General features: G+C 37.4%; 2 protein-coding genes across 3 annotated transcripts in view; one reads left to right on the top strand and one right to left on the bottom strand.

Moving 5' to 3' along the window:
* The window catches only part of LOC136687039 (uncharacterized), a 50749-nt gene that overhangs the window by 29760 nt on the left and 5800 nt on the right, over window positions 1-15189 (bottom strand). Inside the window, exons 11-18 of one of the 2 annotated variants that reach the window (XM_066661232.1) lie at window positions 14993-15115; window positions 13771-13943; window positions 12433-12530; window positions 11982-12109; window positions 11298-11478; window positions 10193-10361; window positions 9965-10034; window positions 9587-9671 (exon numbers count right to left, since the gene is read on the bottom strand). In XM_066661232.1, coding sequence (XP_066517329.1) covers window positions 9649-9671; window positions 9965-10034; window positions 10193-10361; window positions 11298-11478; window positions 11982-12109; window positions 12433-12530; window positions 13771-13943; window positions 14993-15115 — 965 coding nt within the window. In that variant the 3' untranslated portion in view covers window positions 9587-9648. Of the gene's footprint in view, window positions 1-9586; window positions 9672-9964; window positions 10035-10192; window positions 10362-11297; window positions 11479-11981; window positions 12110-12432; window positions 12531-13770; window positions 13944-14992; window positions 15116-15189 lie in introns of those variants that run through there. The other variant, XM_066661231.1, reaches the window with a different exon arrangement.
* Window positions 4184-9300, top strand: LOC136687042 (zinc finger protein Gfi-1b-like). Its single transcript, XM_066661234.1, has 6 exons — window positions 4184-4358; window positions 6693-6923; window positions 7582-7754; window positions 7985-8092; window positions 8775-8940; window positions 9149-9300. Exons 2-6 carry the CDS (start codon window positions 6713-6715, stop codon window positions 9244-9246), a joined length of 756 nt encoding a protein of 251 aa, XP_066517331.1. The 5' UTR covers window positions 4184-4358; window positions 6693-6712; the 3' UTR covers window positions 9247-9300.

Genomic DNA, 15189 nt, shown 5'->3' with positions numbered 1-15189 from the left:
GACCAAAACAGGCCACACTTTAAAAATTTATAGTTAAACGTTTTTTTGCTGGACCACCAACCGGTTTGGCCTAGAAGAGGCAATTTCACTTACTGACTGATTCCTAATGTTGAAATGTGCATGCATGAGTAGGAACTGTTAGTTCAGCCATATTTCACATTTCAGTTCATGTACTAATTATTCGTGGCCTGAATAACAGGAAATAAGACAGGGAACACGCTCCTTTTGTGTCTGCTTCTGGGGCTGTGTTTGGCGTAACACCATGCGCTTTGGCCAGAGCCTCGGCTTGCCGTTGAGTAGTTCACAAGCTCAGCAGGAAGGCTCAGAAATCAGCAACGTTTACAAAAGTGTTATATCCCACAGAGAGAGGAGGACCGCTGAATTTGTTTTATTTTATGCAAGTGTGTGTATTTGCCTGAAATATTGTAAAGTGGTGGGGAGACATTTTGTGGCTTTAGTGTGTTTATAAATCTTCATATAACTGCGCTCAGACTCCTTAAATTTCATGTGCTTTAACCTTTTACATTGAATAAATAAGTCATTGTAATTCTTACAATTTAACAAAATGTTCCTGGTCTTGGTGGTAGATCATCTAGTATTTATTTTTTAATAAAATGAACAAGAAAAACACTGATGCCGGTGTTATATTTTATGAACAAACGTTGTGCTCTTTTTTTATTTCTGCATTTATGACCTGCCCTCTCTATTTTCTGTACAATACAAACACATAATAAAATCCACAAGTAAACAAAGACTTTGATTTGAAGCACCAAAGCTTCTCCATACATTCCAATGACAAGGGTTTGTATTCTGGGCTTTTCTGTTTTTTTAAATACCAGAAACACCTTTGTGACAATGGCTATATGGCAAATGGTAGTCCAGCAAAACTAGGCTTACCCTTGCTCTTGTTTTTCTGTAGTAATTCATTGTGTTAAAGGTTATGTTAAAAATGGTGACATTTTCCTTTAATCCCTCATGGAATTCCTCAGAAATTTTGCAGTCAGCTGAATAGTCGGATTGAGGATAACATCAAATTGTTCAGATACATTCAGGAGCAGAACAAAGTATGATTGTTCACCTGTATGATTCTCATATCACAAATCTAGAATCACTGTCTACAGAGTCTCTGTTGCAGGCAATATCTTTTGGACAAACACTCAAACCAGTAACAATAAATGAAATATTGATAATGAATGTATATGTGAAATCCTAGTGCCCGATGCAATCCTCCAGGTGGACGATCGTTCCTTGTCAAGAGTACGCTGTGCGCGTTTGGCCACTGCTTCTCGCCAGTGTGTGTGTGGATTGAGCGTTCTGAGCAGTGTGTATTGTAAAGCGTCATTGGGTGTCTAGAAAGGCACTATATAAGTGTAAAGATAGATAGATAGGTAGATTGTGGTTATTGTACACCAAGAATATTAACAGAGCAGTTGATTTGATAAAGATATTGATATTGGCGATCAGATGTTTGTTTACTATATTTAGAATGACTGGTTGTGTTTTTGTATTCCTATAAATTCTGGCCTTCTCTTAGGTCATTCTCTGTAGTTTAGACTCATTAGTTCCAGCTACAGGCCACTGGCAGAACTCATGTGACCATCTTTCACACCTCTCAAATTTGCCTCCACAGTTCTTCACCTTTTCTTCTGTCTCATCACTTTTCCTTCTCTTCTTTTCTCTTTCTCTTTCTCTATCCATCCTTGTGACCCTCTGCACCGTTTGACACCCCCCAAACCAAAGAGAAAGCTATGACTACTTCATGCGTCATTCTTCAGCTCACAGCTTCTGAACCTAGCACATCTTCACACTTAGTCTAATAAAGGAAACGTCTCCCATGAGATAGACATCCACACAACAATACACAACTAACACAACCATGACCACCCCAACACAACCATACACAACTAACACAACCATGACCACCACCACCCAATACACAACTAACACAATAATGACCACCCCAACACAACAATACACAACTAACACAACCATGACCACCACCACCCAACAATACACAACTAACACAACCATGACCACCCCAACACAACAATACACAACTAACACAACCATGACTACCCCAACACAACAATACACAACTAACACAACCATGACCACCACCACCCAACAATACACAACTAACACAACCATGACCACCACCACCCAACAATACACAACTAACACAACCATGACCACCACCACCCAACAATACACAACTAACACAACCATGACCACCCCAACACAACAATACACAACTAACACAACCATGACCACCACCACCCAACAATACACAACAAACAAAACCATGACCACCACCACACAACAATACACAACTAACACAACCATGACCACCCCAACACAACAATACACAACTAACACAACACTGCCCATCAACCCACAACTAACACAACACCGACTATCACTACACAACAATGCACACCTGACACAATCCTGACCATCACCACACAACCAACACAACATTGAACACTATAGAAAACACAATGAACACAAATAACTAAAACTGCACGTGAAGGACAATTTTTTAAATGCATAGAGCTAGAGAAAAGGGAGGGACACAGAAAGCAGGGAGGGACACAGAAAGCAGGCATGACACGGAGCATAAAGGAGAGAGGTCGAGGAGAGTGTAAGAAAGAAATGAAAGGACAATAATAAAAAGAGAAACTGAAAATGAAGGGAACAAATAATGAAAAAAGAGCAAGCATCAAGGAAACTAGACAAATATAAACAGCAAAGGGAAAGAAACAGAAACAAAAAATAGACCAAAAAACAAAGGAAATAGACAAAGAGGAAGATAAATTAATGAGAAAAACAAATGAGAGAAAAAGCAAAAAAAAAGCAAAAAGAAATGCAGTAACAGAAAGAAAAGTGAAAGACAGGAATCAGAGTCAAATAAAGAAAGGAGGCAGGAAGGAGTGAGGAAGATGATTTAGTGAGTGGTTTTCAATGAGATTATTATTATTATATCTAATTAGTTCACAGAGAGACTGTTCCGAAAACATCAGCTATGTCGTTGTGCCCCGCCACAACCTACTGGAAGCTTCAATTTAATATTTTAGACATTTATATTCAACATATTCTCCTCAGTACTTCTGTCCAAAGAAACTGGCCTGCCACAATTTTATAAGCTATAACACATGATGAGGCTCAACAATCATTTTATCTAAAATATCGTGTTTCATTCATTGTTGGAGGCTAAACATTGTAATTTATAATGTGATTACTCACAGAACTCTTGTGCATCATATGTCAGACACAAATTTGTTTACACCCTGTCATGTGTTGCATGTTTCTGATTAATATATATAAATCATTTGTGTGTAGAAACCACATTTTCCCATGTAGTGCAGTTTGAAGGGAGCAGGCAGCCATCTGAGACAAAGCAATTTTGGTATAAAGGTCAACAGCATCACCATCATCAACATCTACTACTCTTTAGGTGGTTATGTGTAAGGACAGGTTAATAATAATGATACATTTTAAATTATTAGTAGTTATTACTAATAATACAGGTAATAATAACAAATAGCTAATAAATACTTAATAAATAAGAGTTCAATTTAATATAAAAAATTAATGTATTATGAGTATGTTATGAAGAGTAATTAATAATAATTTATAATATAGTATAAATATATAATCATAGTTACTGCAATATTAATATAGTTATTTATTAGTTAAATGTTATTATTTATTAATGAACAGATAATTAGTTTTTAATAATAATGGGTTGATAATGCAAAACAAATAATTCCTATTTTCTTCAATAATCATGGTTGTTTAATGACTAGTAGTTAATAATGACGAAAAGATAAAACGAGTTATTAATTATGAATGGTTAATGAAGAGTAGCTAATAATGCTAAATGGTTAATGATAAGTAGCTAATATGGTGAATGGTTAAGAATGATTAGTTAAATATGATACAAGTTTAAGGAAGATTAGTTAATAAATAGTTAATGAGATAATGGTGAATGGCTAACAATGAGTATCGAATAAGGATGAATAATTAAGGTTCTCTAAATGGAGAGTTCACTGGAAGCTGCAGAAGAGCTCCTCTCTTTCTTTCTCCTGTAGACAGAGCTGTAGACATGTAAACGGAAGTGATGCAGCTGCGGTCGCTTGAACATTTCCTCGCGCAGTTTCACTCGCGTTCAGATTCAGCCAAGAACACAGCAGAGCGCGAGCTCGCTCTATTATACTGTTTCACCATTAACTTCACTCCTCAAAGTGAATATCTGTTCATTTTACTCTATTCCTGTTCATTTCACTGCTGTCTTGCATATCTACTGATTTAAAGCTAACGAAAGTTTCAGAGTTTGGAACAACTTCTGATATCAGCAGGTAAGTTGAAGTTTAAGGATTTTTCCCCGAGCAAGAAAATGTAAGCTACTGTAAATGTAAATTCATAAGGGATGAATAAACCAGTCAAACTTCAATTTGATGGCAGCGGTGGAAAATGTGAATAATTAAAAGAGAATAGCAATGTATAAAAATTACATAAACAACTTCTAATCAGTGCACATTTTAACATTTTACTCAAACATTTCTCCAGTGACACATTGAATACAAATCTTTAAAATTCTTAATTAGCCTGTTTGTAATAATTTCTTGCTACAAGAAAATAAGATGTTTCTATCTTTCTGCATGTAACTATCTGTATGCATATTGCTTTGTTTTTAAGACATTGTATCACCAGAGGTACTCTTTCACTTAAAAATAATGGAAACGCCACTAAATAAATTCAGCACATTTGTTATATTTGGGTTACTTTAGGGCAGCTTTTTGTAAATTAATTTCTAACCACAGCCAGTCTTTTATATTGTAGTCTTGCTCATGTTTCTATTGCCATCCGCTCAAAATCTGAACAACTAAGTTTCGTATTTGTTATCTGTGCATTTGTAAAAAGGTACACACAGAAAAAAAAATATGCAGGTTGTCAATTATACGATAGTGCTAAATGACAAATATGTGGACAGCTAAAAAGGTTAAATAATGAAACAGTGGTTATGTTTTGTGCTTAACCTGGAGGCGTATTTCAGTCTTGCTCAAATAGAACTTCTCTGAAAAATTGTATTTTTAGATCTTCATGAGATATCTGTTTTTTCAGTGCTGAATACTTGTAACAGAATTTTAACTATACACTGACTTTGCTGAAGCTGTTTATTAGTTGTATTTTGTGTTTTTATTTCAATCTGTTGGAAATAGAATGTAGGCCCAACCCAGTCTCCTCATTCTGCGATGTCACTATTGTGAAGGCTGATCTTGCAAGAACAGTTCACTAAATATTGCATTTGAATGCTTATTTGAAGCACTATTGTTAAAACTAAGACATTATACATTGATTAGCAAAAATTTAATTTGCAAAAACATATTTGCGAAGCATACATTACATTTGTTAATTAGTGTCAGATGCAGTTTGTTCGAGAGCAAGAAAATCACCAAACACTTGAATGCTGAGTGCAGAAAGTGTGCGCCTTCAATGTTTAAATATGTTCATTTATATATCAATTTGATTCTCTTCAATATAGACCCAATAACTCAGTTGTATGTGTTTATTGGAGGGGTAAGGACTTTTCTAATTGCCCTGTTTCAGAAATCAGTGCAGGCATGAAGTACAGTCAATTAATTAGAAACATAAGGTGTTACATAAAGCCCTGCCGAATAACTGAACGGTGTACGTTTATTTCTCAAAACTCCGCATTTTGAACATTTGAATTTGTTAATTTCTCTTTACATTGTCTGAAAAATCCATAGTAACATTTTTTAACACTTTAGTCTGTTAATTATTAAGAAATTAATTTTACTTTTAACTACACTATTGGGGGCTTTACTAAGTTTCCTGCCTGTAGTTTCACAATTTTATTAAATGCAGTGTACCCTGCACATCACAGGAAGAGGTCTACCAAAGGACAACCAAGGAGCAGGTGTTACCTGGGTAGTGGATTATTCTCACCACTGCAGTATCATTAGTGATGCTGTGTAGCTGAAGGTGCACATAGAATTTGTGCTTTTATGTTTATAACATCTTTAAGGGGGTGGCGCAGCAGGTAGTGTCACAGTCACACAGCTCCAGGACCTGGAGGTTGTGGGTTCAAGGGTGACTGTCTGTGAGGACAGTTTGTGGTGTGTTTCGTCCAGGTGCTCCCGTTTCCTCCCATGATCCAAAAACACACGTTGGTAGATGGATTGATGGCTCAAAGTGTCCGTAGGTGTGTGTGAGTTAATGTGAGTGTTGCCCTGTGAAGGACTGGCGCCCCCTCCAGGGTGTGTTCCTGCCTTGCGCCTAGTGATTCCGGGTAGGTTCCGGACCCACCACAACCCTGAACTGGATAAGCGGTTTTAGACAATGAATGAATGCATTAACTTCTTTAAAGCGCTGGTGGATGTTAAGTCAGTGGGGTTCTCGACCAAGTGGAGAGACTGAAATATACGTGTAAAAACACCCAGCAATCCTGCCGTGACTGGTACACTCATAGCAAGACCACATACATGACCAGTTGGCATCACTATAGAGCTGAGAAAAGCCACTCAGATGATGTACATAGATGTGTCGAATATATGGGCTACACAATGTAGAAGTGCATACATTGCCACCTAGTGGAAAAAGCACTTTTCTTTTTCCAAACATATGAACTAGCACTGACAGGTACTGACTTGTATACTTTCCTGTCTCAGCACTTTTGATTCTATACATAATGCCTCGCTCCTTCCTGGTGAAAAAGAGGAGAAGAGGAGGCTGTCGTTCACCTCTCCCCAGCGACTGCATGCCCTGTGTAAGCATTCCCTGGACCCACTTGATTGCCCCCTTATCCTCCCCCATAACCCGAGAAGAACCAGGGCAGAGTGTGGAGTATTCATCTAAACAAGACGATAATACAGAACAGGACTCTTTTACCTGGAAGACAGGTAAACACGATACATAGTTGCCCTTTACACCAGTTGAAATACTCTTTATTCCACCAGTGTCGCTACTAAATTATTGGCTCTGATAAATTACAGCACAGCTCTCTACAAACAGAACCTATCAACTACTAAGTACCATTATCACAAACATAACATTAAGTAACTAAGGTTACTGCTATGATACTCTTAGAAACATAAGCTGCTACACTCCTACTTGTAACTCAGTTATATCCCATTCAAATTTAAGATTAATTTTCAGTAGATATTAAAAATGATTTAGCAACTATTTAAGACTTTCCAAATTGATGTGTTGACCTCTATAAGGGCATTTAGGTTCAGAAAGGCCCACAGTAGACTACCCGTTGGCCAGGTGTGCTCTCTGAAGTTTGGATTCTGGGACAAGGACCAACCCTAGACCTGGACTACATTGTACTGAATACAAATTCTCCACTGTAGTGAAATAACTAAACTTAAGAAATTGCATTAAGCTTACTACAATTTGCACTGACAAAATTATTTAAGTCGATATAATACATAAAGTTACGAATGAAGAAGTGTGATCATGTCAACTCTACTACCAAGCCAAGTCCTTTCCTTTCTTTAATTACACTGACAGGCACCAATAATGAGTTGAATTTTCATTACTTTCTTCCCTCAACAGATGTCAGGGGTTTCAGTGAAAGCTCGTCTTTGGTTCCCTGGCACCACCTTCAGGCCAGAAACACAGAGGACAAACAGGAGATTGGTGTGTTACAGCCCAGCAGTAAAGACAGAGACTGTTCCCAAATCGGCGTACTAAACAGCTCCACCAGACAGTGTGCCATATGCTGCAAGGTAAAGTACACCTTGTTCTGCGTCATAACCAGCTAAAAACCTCACCAGACAAACACACATCAGTGTAAGCTTGAAGTGGAACAGCACTGGCTTTTGATGTGAGAGTCAACATGGTGTCTGCTCTCAACCTTTTTTTTTTTTTTTTTAATATTGTCTGCTACAAAACAATGCTATAATCTCAAAGCAAAGAGATTCACTTAATGGGTGTGGGTTCCCTTTCACTCTTGCAGCACTTTCCTTCGTTTTCTGGGTTAGAGGCTCATGTGTACAAGTGTCATCCAGACTACAACATCCCTGTCGTCTACTGCAACAGCAGCAAACCTGTGACACGAACAAGGGTAAACATGGCTCAGTTTTACCTCTTGATTAATAAATAATCTGACCTTTAAAAATAAAGTGGATACTGTTACCTATTTTAAAAAAGCCATGCACCCAGGCTCTGTGATGATGAATCACAGATCAATAGAAAAGGTTCAATTTGACTTTGAAAAACTAAGTTTTTTATTTCAACTTCTGAAAAATTACAGGCTTTGCTGTCAATTAGTCTACAATTAATGAATATTGCTTGCTAAATGGATTTATTTTTTAAACTGGCCCAAATTGTGTCTACACTTCTGAATATATTCTGATTTATATATACACAGGAGGTCCTCAGGTTACGTCAGTCCCGAGTTACGGTGTTTCGTGGTTACGACACATCTCCCATTTACTGTATAAAGCCTTGTTTCGACTTAAGTGGTTTTGCGTCATAAACGTCGTTAACGCGAACTTCCTGTTTGGTGTGCGCGGCGGAACAATACACCGAGGAGGATAGGTGTTAGGATAGGATAAGTGCGTACAGTATGTTATTTACGTATGTTCCGACTTGCACCGAAAATCGGTTTACGACGCGACGTAGGAACGGATCAACGTCATAAGTCGAGGACCCCCTGTATATATAAAATCAATCTATATACTTGGGACAACAGAAACGGTCTGGTGTCATTTTGTATGTATTTAGTGCATTTGTCCATATTTCAGGAGCGAACGTTTGAGTGCAAAGTATGTGGCAAAGTGTTCAAGCGCTCTTCGACTCTCACAACACACCTGCTGATCCACTCGGACACACGGCCTTTCCCCTGCCAGTATTGCGGCAAGAGGTTCCACCAGAAGTCAGACATGAAAAAACACACCTTTATTCACACAGGCAAGTACATATTTTAAGAGGTCTTTTATGGTTTAAAAGGAGAGGGGCCACTAAACCTTTGTAATGTGATTCGCTTCAGCTCCAAAATATACAGTAAACATGCGGGGAGCCACAATGACAATAAAATGTCAGTCATCATGTATTGTGTATTGTGCAGCCCTTGCACATAGACAAATGACAATAACATTTTACCCTCCATTCTCTTTAGGTGAAAAGCCCCATGTGTGCAGAGTGTGCGGAAAAGCCTTCAGCCAGAGTTCCAACCTCATCACACACAGCAGAAAGCACTACAGACCCTTCAGCTGAGCGTGCATGCCCATTCATACCTGGGGGATTCCACAAAGCAGGATTTTTCAAATTTAGCCAATTAACTTGATCATCAAGCCAAATGTGTCCAACTGGGGGGAGAAAAATACCCAACGGAAAAGTCAACTCAAGTCCTGTTTTGTTGAACCCCCCCTCATCTCTGGATTTCTGTGTATAATAAATTTATAAATATTTTTCCACAACATGAATGATGTGTGAACTACTGCGTACGTCCAAAAATAAATGAAAAAAAATTATATATATATATATATATATATATATAAAAGCAGGGCTTAATTATTAGCTAATCAAAGCAAAAAGAATAAGCTTAGGATATGTTTTATTTTTTATTGACCATGTCAAATTTTCAGAAGACTTCTGCATCTCAGGATTTCTCATTCTTCAGGACTTTACTGGCAGAGAATCTAAAATACATTAAGTTAAAACAAGATGGGTTGCTTTGGTTAAGTACCTAAAGAATCTGTGTAAATATTTACTGTTAATAAATGCTACCATTCCTTTATTTTAAAAAGCCCACTTCTAGATAAACTTTATAAATAAGCCTTCTAGATATGATCGGCAAATATTGATAAAGGTTAAATCAGAATGTTTCCATTCGTTGTGTTCCTTTTGTAAACAAATTCATGTTACTTGAAAGCTAAAGTATAGGAAAAAGTGGCCTAACTAATTTTGCCTAGTAGCAATTTTATGTACTCACTGTCAAGGCAGCCTTCTATACATGGACCTTCAGAAGGCAAACACACCTCAGTGGCACACATAAAATAGATCTGAAAGTGTAGAGGGAATCAGTTTATCAATAACAGTGTTGGTTAAGTAATTATGCAACATTATTTATACAGCATTACTATTTCTACTGAGGCTTGGTCTGCAGCACTGCTTCAAGTGCCAACAATGTCAAACAATTTCTGAAGTGATTGAGAGTTACCTCTTCCTCCTCCTCCTCCTCACTGCTTGCTCCAAACTCTGACAGATCTTTACTGCTTTCCAGAAATCGGAAAGTGCTGACAGTGAATCGCCTCACATGATTTGACATTGCCTCTGGAGGAGGGTAAGGGGGCTCATGGGTTGGGGTCACATCAAGGGGGTTTGGACACCTATAAAGGAGGATGTACATATAACAAAAGATAGCTGCCATCATTAACATTTCATCTTTAGCTAATCTGATCTAAATGGGAGAAAAAAAGATCTCTAATTATATAGTGCATAGGAGTAGCCCCCCCCTCCCCCACCCAACTACCCCATATAATGAAAAGAAGCTTTGTTGTTTGGCAGAAACAGCCAAATGTTTACTGTGGTTTCTATAAACCATTCATTATCAACCATTAGTAGTTCATTATTTACTAAATGCTAATATGATTTTAAGGCTGTTACATTACGGCAACAATAATTTGAGGCAGTGAAAAATGTGTTAATGTGTTTGTGGCACTGTCTAATGTGTTACCACAGTTCAAAGAAAGAATAGCCCTACTGCTGTATTAAGCAAAAGATACAAACATAGCAAACATGTCAGTAATTCAGGAAATAAAGGCAGAGTATGTGATTGGTCGTAATGCATCTTTCTAGAAATAATCTTTGCACCCACTTGCAATTAGTGAACCAAATGCTGTGACGACAAACAAATGATTCATTTTCTATATAGGCCGCAAGACTGTAAAAACCCTGTCACTTCACTCAAATACAGAAAAAAAAGGAGGAGGTAGTAAAATCAGCAAACAAAAAGAAGCCAGATAAAGCTAGAAGACAAAAATCTGTGTAACTTTCCGATGTTAGAGGAACCTAAGGGCACAGAAAGTCCTGGAAAGCATTGCAAAGGTTTTGATTTTTCTACCAGATAAGCAAGTTGTGTGTATGGGCAAATTACTTATTTTCCTGAGTGTGTAACATGTTTGTGGTTTTGGGTAAGGGCTTTAGAAGTAAGACTGAAAGTATGGGGTGGGATTTTTCGGTCACATTTTATCAAACGTTTACTGGTTTCTCAAAATACTAATCCAGCTTTGTGTGACAACAGTATATTTTATGGAGGACCATACCCATTATAGATGAGGACCCACGCAGACTTTGCCGAGCGAGGATAAGCCACGCAGTAATGAACCAAAAGCACCACGCTGGGATCTGGAGGGTTGAGCAGACGCACTTCCAGATAAAGTGGCTTCCCTAGAAGTTTCTGCAGGGGTCTATGGTACTGGGGGTAGTAGCTACTGTATTGTTCATCTGAGTTGGATGAAAAACATCACATGTTAATCAACAAATCTCCATCTTTGCCGCTTAATCCATTTCAGTGTCACAGTCTATTTACAAATTCATTACAAGATTTACTAGCTTTGGAATAGATCCAATAATGTAGGCTTAGCATTAACTCTTGGAAAAAAGCAATGGTTAACAACAGAGAAATTGTGATGTGAGTCAACAACTGACTGGAATCACATTAACCCACCCATAAACCGATTTTGACTGTTCCTTAAATGACTCACACCATTAAATTTTACTCACAATTATGAAAGTTTCCAACCAAAGATAAATTACTATTTCTGTATTGCTGTGTTACTAAAATCACATCAGAAACCCAAGACTCAATTTGGGCCCTGCAGGCTTGAAGATTGTCAACTTTGGTCAGTGTAACAAATTAAGTTTCTTCATTCCCATCTCTATCTACAAATCTTTAAGGCTTATTTATCAACACAGGAAAAAAAAAAAGGTTTTTACAAAAGACTTACCGTTAGCAATCCTTAGTTGGACTCCAAACACCCCTTGAGCCTGAATGGAAGGGCCAAGAGATGGACTTTTTACCAGGTAGCTCACAGTTGCCAGAGTGCCAAGTAGGTACCGACACTCCACAAGTAACCTGCAAGACAGACAATCATCAACAAAAAGAATAAGAAGAAAAATCCTAACAAGCGCAAAAGGGTCCTACACTATGTGTTAGGACCCTAAGTAGGGATGTCTAGACTAATGACTAGAAATTTGAACGTCTTTATTACCAACAACACAAATTAACCTGAACCAGGGCAAATCATGCATAGCTTTTCAAAAATGTGTCTTTTCGTTTCCAGCATAAATTGAGCATAATCATGGAAATGGCTAAAATTACTGATTCATTGTAATTTTTCAAGCATTTTCCACTTTACTGAGTAATTGAGCTTTATCTATTATGGATTGTGCAAGTACCTAAAAGGTGAATCTCTAGTAATGGTTCCATAGTTGAGGCTGAGGGATTGCATGGTGTTCAGAATCTCCAGCATGTAGACCACAGTCTTACCCACTTCCTAAATAGCAAAACGACAAACTGACATAGCCAAAATGAAATGCATACACTACTACTATTCAAATGGACATAACTATAAACTCAAGAACATAATTCAAAGCACTGAATTGCACCTCAGTGTTGAACAGTTCCTAAAGGTATTTGAGAAACAGTACCACAGTGAAAACTGGATGATTTTTTGAGTCAGTAAGTGATAAGTAAGTAAGCACCAGTTATATGAATGTGTCAAACAAATAAATACGAGTTCCTAACTTGTGTTTATTGATAGTCGAAAACATGTTATTTCTTACTAATTCAAGGAATAAGGTTTAAAAGACCGTTGGTCCCACCCACCACAAATGGTGTTGAGAAACTCTAATAGGCGTCTTGCATGTGACGTAGATGGTGGACAACAACTCTAGAAGTCGCACTTAATTTAATGCAAAATGACGAAAAGGTGTGTTGTTTTTGGCTGCAGTAATTCAATGTACAGTGGGACATCTGTGCACAAATGACCCAAAGATCCCAAAATGGACTAAATTTGTCAACTTTAAACGAGCTCTTTGGAAAGAACCAGCACTTTTCCAACAATATGGCCATGTAAGGAACCAACGAAAGGTGTTCAAGAGCCTCTGTAACATGGAGGTAAACAGGGCAAGGACACTTACTTCGCCTGTTTTAGTTGGTGTTAGTTAACGTTAGCTTGACTTGCTAAAGTCGGTGGCTCAGATTATACTCGGCTACGTAGCTGCATTACGGAGGTTTATAGTGTCGGATGAATTCGAGTTCGACTTCGATCACATTTACAAGAATAACGGTACCTCTAAATTTGAGTTTAGCTTATTGCTAGGCTATTGTCATGAATAATGTTAGTTATTTAGCTATCAGCTAGATACTGTCATAACAGTCAGTCATAACGGTGTTTTACCGCGGCGTTGTTCAGCTGTTGTCCACCAGTGACGTCACGGTTGCGTTCAAGAATTTCCGTAGTGAGCTCGGGTTTTTCCGTCAATTTAATAAAATTGTCAGTTTTAAAGCAAATTAAGCTGCTATTTTCATTTTAATTCATACTTATATATGTCAGTAACTAAAATAATGTGAAATATTCATGGAGGTCCATTAAGTGGTGCTTAGCCTTTAAGTACCAACTTGCTAAATTAATATATGTTAACAAAGTTTTCATACAAATGATATCTTGCAACATACAGAGCCGAAACACCAGAATGTAGAAAAAGGCCTTTTAACATTGTGATAATACTCACATATTTGTGAACACCACAACTGTCCAAAGGGATCTTAAAGAGCGCAGTCCCTGCCAACACCCTCTGCGGGGTGCAGGAGTTGTTTCCAGCAGTAGCTAGTTGGGCAGGTGAGAGAGGAGGGTCCGTGAGCGTTGAAGGGACAGAAAATACAAAATGGCGGTCGGCTGTACACTCTGAGATGAGAAATGTGAAAGATGACAGGTGATGAATTATCTAAGCAAGTAATTTTCTTTTTTTATTAATTTCAAACACTGAGCTGTGAAAGTGTGAACAAGTCTGAAGATGTTTTCAATACAATCTATGCATGTTAAATGTTTGAAAAATTAATTTACATAAGTTTTCATATTTGATTTCTCAAAGCTATAATAGTTTAAGCCATTTAGAAAATTATAATGGCATCTAAAACATATGTAGCATCAGTTTATCAGTAGGGTGTAATAATGCAATAAACATGCAGGGGCTCAATAAACTCCACATTCTGAAAATCACATTGTATGTAGGAGACAAGACTATGGATGCACCGATCCGATTTTCAGTTTATTTTGAACTGCACTAAATGTTTGCATGTTTACAATGGGTGATTACTGACTGATTTGGAAGTTATTTGTTTATTCTCAGGTTCAGCTGCTAGATTTTATTTTGGATTTCTGTTCACACTAAATGTTTAAAAATAAGACTGATTACTGTGTTTGACAAAGTGAAGCTATTTATTTTCATTTTTGGCTGAAACATTATTTTAATATATTTTAAGAAGTTTGAATCCATTATTTTGAATTTGAATACCTTTATATCCATTTGCTAATTCGTTACATTTTGTTTTGTTAATATTTTTGTTAGTAACGTTTAAGTCAAGCGAGTCTCTTCCACAAGATTAGGTATATGGCTCATTTCAACAATTGTATTGGATCGTTATGGGGTATCAACCGCTATGCAAAGTTTAGGTATCTGTATCGGAACTGAGAAAGTCAGAGTGGTGCATCCCTGGACAAGACATAGATCGTCTAAACAAACAGCTTTAAAAATAATAATTATTTAAAATTTAACTTGACTGTATGTGACACACAGTTCAGAAACTGGTCATATCACTGTGGAGATCACAGCGAGGCTGTGCAGTTCAGAGCTGTTAAGAAGATTTATAGGCTAATATTTCTATTTTGATGTAATTTGATGTAATAATCAAAAATGACCATGTGATTTAGACTATTTATGAGAAAAAACGCACGGTCCATGGGGTAGTAGCATGTGGAATTTTTAGAAGAGTAACAGCAGCCCAGGTCATTGCACTCTGCAGCAGAAACAAATCTGGGTCCGCAGGGCAGCTGAAGTTCAACAGGTAGATTGCATTCTGTACAAGGAAGTTCAGTTAGAAGAACAGTAAACATTACACGTACTATAAGTAATCCTGAAAAATCTGTTATT

The sequence above is a fragment of the Hoplias malabaricus genome, chromosome 2 (assembly GCF_029633855.1).
Source record: "Hoplias malabaricus isolate fHopMal1 chromosome 2, fHopMal1.hap1, whole genome shotgun sequence".
Classification (NCBI taxonomy): Eukaryota; Metazoa; Chordata; class Actinopteri; order Characiformes; family Erythrinidae; genus Hoplias; species Hoplias malabaricus.
The sequence above is the reverse complement of the archived record's forward strand: the minus strand, read 5'-3'. Positions and strand labels throughout refer to the sequence as shown.

Bases quoted from the DNA above. Each gene is read 5' to 3' on its own strand.
- LOC136687042 (XM_066661234.1), top strand. From the start codon at position 6,713: ATGCCTCGCTCCTTCCTGGTGAAAAAGAGGAGAAGAGGAGGCTGTCGT. The intron at 6,924-7,581 runs GTAAACACGATA...TTCCCTCAACAG, and splicing joins CTCTTTTACCTGGAAGACAG to ATGTCAGGGGTTTCAGTGAA. The intron at 8,941-9,148 runs GCAAGTACATAT...CATTCTCTTTAG, and splicing joins ACACACCTTTATTCACACAG to GTGAAAAGCCCCATGTGTGC.